Source organism: Dromiciops gliroides, chromosome 6, assembly GCF_019393635.1.
Source record: "Dromiciops gliroides isolate mDroGli1 chromosome 6, mDroGli1.pri, whole genome shotgun sequence".
NCBI classification, from domain to species: domain Eukaryota; kingdom Metazoa; phylum Chordata; class Mammalia; order Microbiotheria; family Microbiotheriidae; genus Dromiciops; species Dromiciops gliroides.
Window position 1 is genome coordinate 18,327,251 of NC_057866.1, and position 3,782 is coordinate 18,331,032.

The 3,782-nt window shown below is 38.3% G+C and overlaps 1 protein-coding gene across 1 annotated transcript; it reads left to right on the top strand.

Annotated features, from left to right (window-relative positions):
- Positions 1-473: 473 nt before the first annotated feature.
- On the top strand, positions 474-1,418 carry LOC122732429 (olfactory receptor 1009-like). The gene has a single exon (XM_043972564.1). The coding sequence runs from the start codon at positions 474-476 to the stop codon at positions 1,416-1,418; it is 945 nt and encodes a 314-aa protein (XP_043828499.1).
- The last annotated feature ends 2,364 nt before the right edge of the window (positions 1,419-3,782 follow it).

Genomic DNA, 3,782 nt, shown 5'->3' on the forward strand with positions numbered 1-3,782 from the left:
TAAAGGACAATGATGGTTATGATAATGATAGGGAAGGACTAGTGAGTCCAGTGGTATGTATAGTGAACTCCCAGATGAGGAAACTCTGTGACTGATTCAGAGAATATTCTAATTTATAGTCTTAGAGAGATGCCTAGAGCCTCTTAAATGCCTATTCAAGTTAAGTGATTTACCTAGAGTCAAATAGTCAGTATACATCACACTTAGTACTTAACTCATGCCTTCCTGACTTTAACACCCCTTCTCAATGCATTACACTATTTGCCATATCTTATTCATAGCAATAATAATTAATATCTTCAGTTCAATGAAATACATTGCCAAAAGAAATGTATATAAAATCCTAGTAAATTTAGTTGTCCCTTCTCTTACTGGCTGGTGGGTTGTGTCTGGGTCAGTGGACAGATACAGATTGAATTCCAAACACATTATGTACTCTTTGTCTTTTTCTCAGCAGAGACCACCAGGAATAAATGGCCAATGGAAACTACACCAGGGTGACCGAGTTCATTTTTGTGGGTTTGAAGTACCATCCTAAGCTGCAAGTCGCCCTCTTTATACTGTTTCTGTTCTTTTATCTCTTCAACCTGACAGGCAACCTGGGAATGATCTTCCTTATCCGAATTGATGCCCGCCTTCACACCCCTATGTATTTTTTTCTCAGTCACCTATCATTTGTGGACATCAGCTTCTCTTCTGTGGTGGCCCCTAAGATGCTGAGAGACTTCTTTGATGAGAGAAAGACCATCTCCTTTCTGGGCTGTGCCTTGCAGCAATGGTTCTTTGGTTTTTTTGTTGCCACTGAATGCTTTCTCTTGGCGTCCATGGCCTATGACCGCTATGTGGCAATCTGTAACCCTCTGCTTTACTCTGTAGCCATGTCCCAGAGACTCTGCATCCAGCTCGTGTCTGGCCCCTATGCTGCAGGTTTCACAAGCACCATGACTCATACCACTGCTGCTTTCCGTCTCCCTTTCTGTGGCCCTAATGTCATCAATCACTTCTTTTGTGACATCTCACCTCTCTTTACTCTCATCTGTGCTGACATCTCAGTCAACAAGATTGTCCTTTTTGTCATGGCTGGGTCAGTGTTGGTTTTTAGTGGTCTGATCATCATTGTATCGTATATCTACATCCTCATAGCCATCCTCAGAATCCGTTCTGCAGAGGGAAGGCGCAAAGCCTTTTCTACCTGCTCCTCTCACCTAACTGCTGTCAGTATCCTCTATGGGACCCTCTTCTTCATCTATGTGCGACCTAGTGCTAGCTTCTCCCTGGACCTCAACAAGGTGGTGTCTGTGTTCTACACTGCAGTGATCCCCATGTTGAATCCCCTCATTTATAGTTTGAGGAACAAAGAAGTCAAAGATGCCATCCACAGGACTATTGCTAAAGTCAAGTTTTGTATCAGAAATTAAATTCTTTCCCAGAATAGGTAATGGGATACAGTCTCAGCCAGGTTGGGCACATTCTTAAAAGTTCATTGCATAATTCTCATCAATTTTGGGCACTTGGCACCTTTCTGTATCTTGCAATCTCCACCTTGTTTTTGTTTCTCTGGAAATGATTTAAAATGAATATCCTTATTTTTTAGTCTGCATTTTCTTTTGCAACATGGCTAATATGGAAATGTTTTACATGATTGCACATGTATAATATGTATAAAATTATTTGCCTTCTCAAGGAAAGGGGAGGGGGGGAAGGGAGAAAGAGATTTTAATACTCACAATTAAAAAAAATAATACTAAAAATTTTTGTTTACATGTAATTGAGAAAATAATAAAATTAACAATTAAATTCTGACAAATGCACACCCTTATCCCATTTTTTTCTAGATAGTTTGATTTACCATGGAGTTAGATAAATTTGTACTTATTATTACCATATATAATTGCCTACCAGGATTCTTGACCATCTATTTTATCCTTTAATAAGGGAAATTTTTCTCACATCTTCTCAGTGGAATAGTTCAATAGGTGGTGGGGGTTCGACTTTTTTCTATATAGCAGGAGAATGTCTTTGTCCCAGTCCTGGGGACCCTTTGACTACATTGAAATGATCCAGACTATACCTTAAAAAGGAAGATCTCTATTTAGGTTCCCATTCAAACACTTAGCTATGTCAGCCTCAATCCCAGTTCCTTGTAAATTTTTACTAACCATGAAATGGATGAAGACATGACTGCAACCTAAATGACAGGATTCAGAATCAAATATGTTTTTCTTGGCCTGAGGGGATTCCTACTGATTCAATGTTTCTGATTTACTTTGGAATTCTTTAATTTCTCCCTAACACCTTAAGAAAACAACAAAGAGGGGCAGCTAGGTGGTGCAATGGATAGAGCACCGGCCCTGGAGTCAGGAGTATCTGAGTTCAAATCCGGCCTCAGACACTTAACACTTACTGTGTGACCCTGGGCAAGTCACTTAACCCCAATTGCCTCACTAAAAAAAAAAAAAAAAAAAGAAAAAAAGAAAACAACAAAGAGCTCTAATTGTTGACCCCAAAACGAAGAAAGATGTTTATTTTGCTTCATAGTCTTCTCGTGCCAGTTATTCCTTTCTTTTCTTTTCCTTCTGCTACACATTCTGTTATTAAAAAAAATCTATTTTCTAGAGGATATGATTTTCTATTGGGAAATGAAGATGTGCATTTAGGAAGAATCATCGGGATTGAGGCAAAGTCTGAATTGTAAACTGTTATTGATTGCTGACTTCAGAGTCACCTGACTTTGCTTAACCCTTCTTACACTAAAATTTCCAGGGTCTAGATCTGCCCCATGCTGTCTAATCCTGGGTTCCTGCATTCTGGCCAACCCATAGACCTTCACTTCTACATTAAGCTTTTCCTTGGTTTAGTTGAGATTTTCTTTCCTTGGTGCTTTGGTTCTACCTTCTTTATTCAATTTATCATCTCATATTTACTCTCAGTCAGACAGGACATATCCTGATTACTAGTAGCCTTTCAGTTTTTCGTTCATCCACATTTCTACTTAATAACAAGAGTCCACAGCGTATAATGGGAAAGAGTTGGAGGACCTATTTCAAAACCTGATTATAGAATTTACTTTTTATTTCTTTTGGCAAATTGATTACACCTGACTGCCTCTCAGTCACTGGCTAAATGGAGATTTCCTCATCCTCCATCCAAAGCAGAAAGGGTGAAAGTAAAAATCAAACAAACCCAGCAACAAAAACCCCCTCATGATATTTATGACCTATCACCTAGAAAAACACCAAACCCCACAACTATGTTACCCTCAAAGAATATGAGATTCTTTTTATTGTAACATAGACTACAATGGCTTAAATAACTTGGACCAGGGAGTTCTAAGGGCTTATATGATCTATTCATTCAGGAAAACATGCTGGGTTTGGTGTCAAGAGACTAACTCCAATATTGCCTTATATATTTATCTATATTCTTTTTCAATAGACTCTTGTCTAGAAATCAGGACAGGATCTTCTTCCATTAGAATTTGTCATTGATTTTCCTGACCATGGAAGGGTCAATTCAACTACATGAAGAAGAACTGATTGGATTTAGCTCCAGAAAGACATCATTCAAGGTCTCTAGGAATAGGTATCCAAATCACCCATGAACCTTTGGTGTTGGAGAGGGAATACCTAAAAGAAGAGCCTTCCATATGCTTGGTGTCTATTTTTTAAAGAAGTTTTAATTTGGGTCTCATTATTCTATTTTTGTAGGCAAGAAATTTAAGGTATCTTAGAGTTAGTTTAGGAATTTAATTACAAAGAAGTTTTGCAGAAAGGAAGTAATGC

What these genes read in the sequence shown, in the direction of transcription:
- LOC122732429 (XM_043972564.1), top strand. Translation starts at nt 474, where the DNA reads ATGGCCAATGGAAACTACACCAGGGTGACCGAGTTCATTTTTGTGGGT.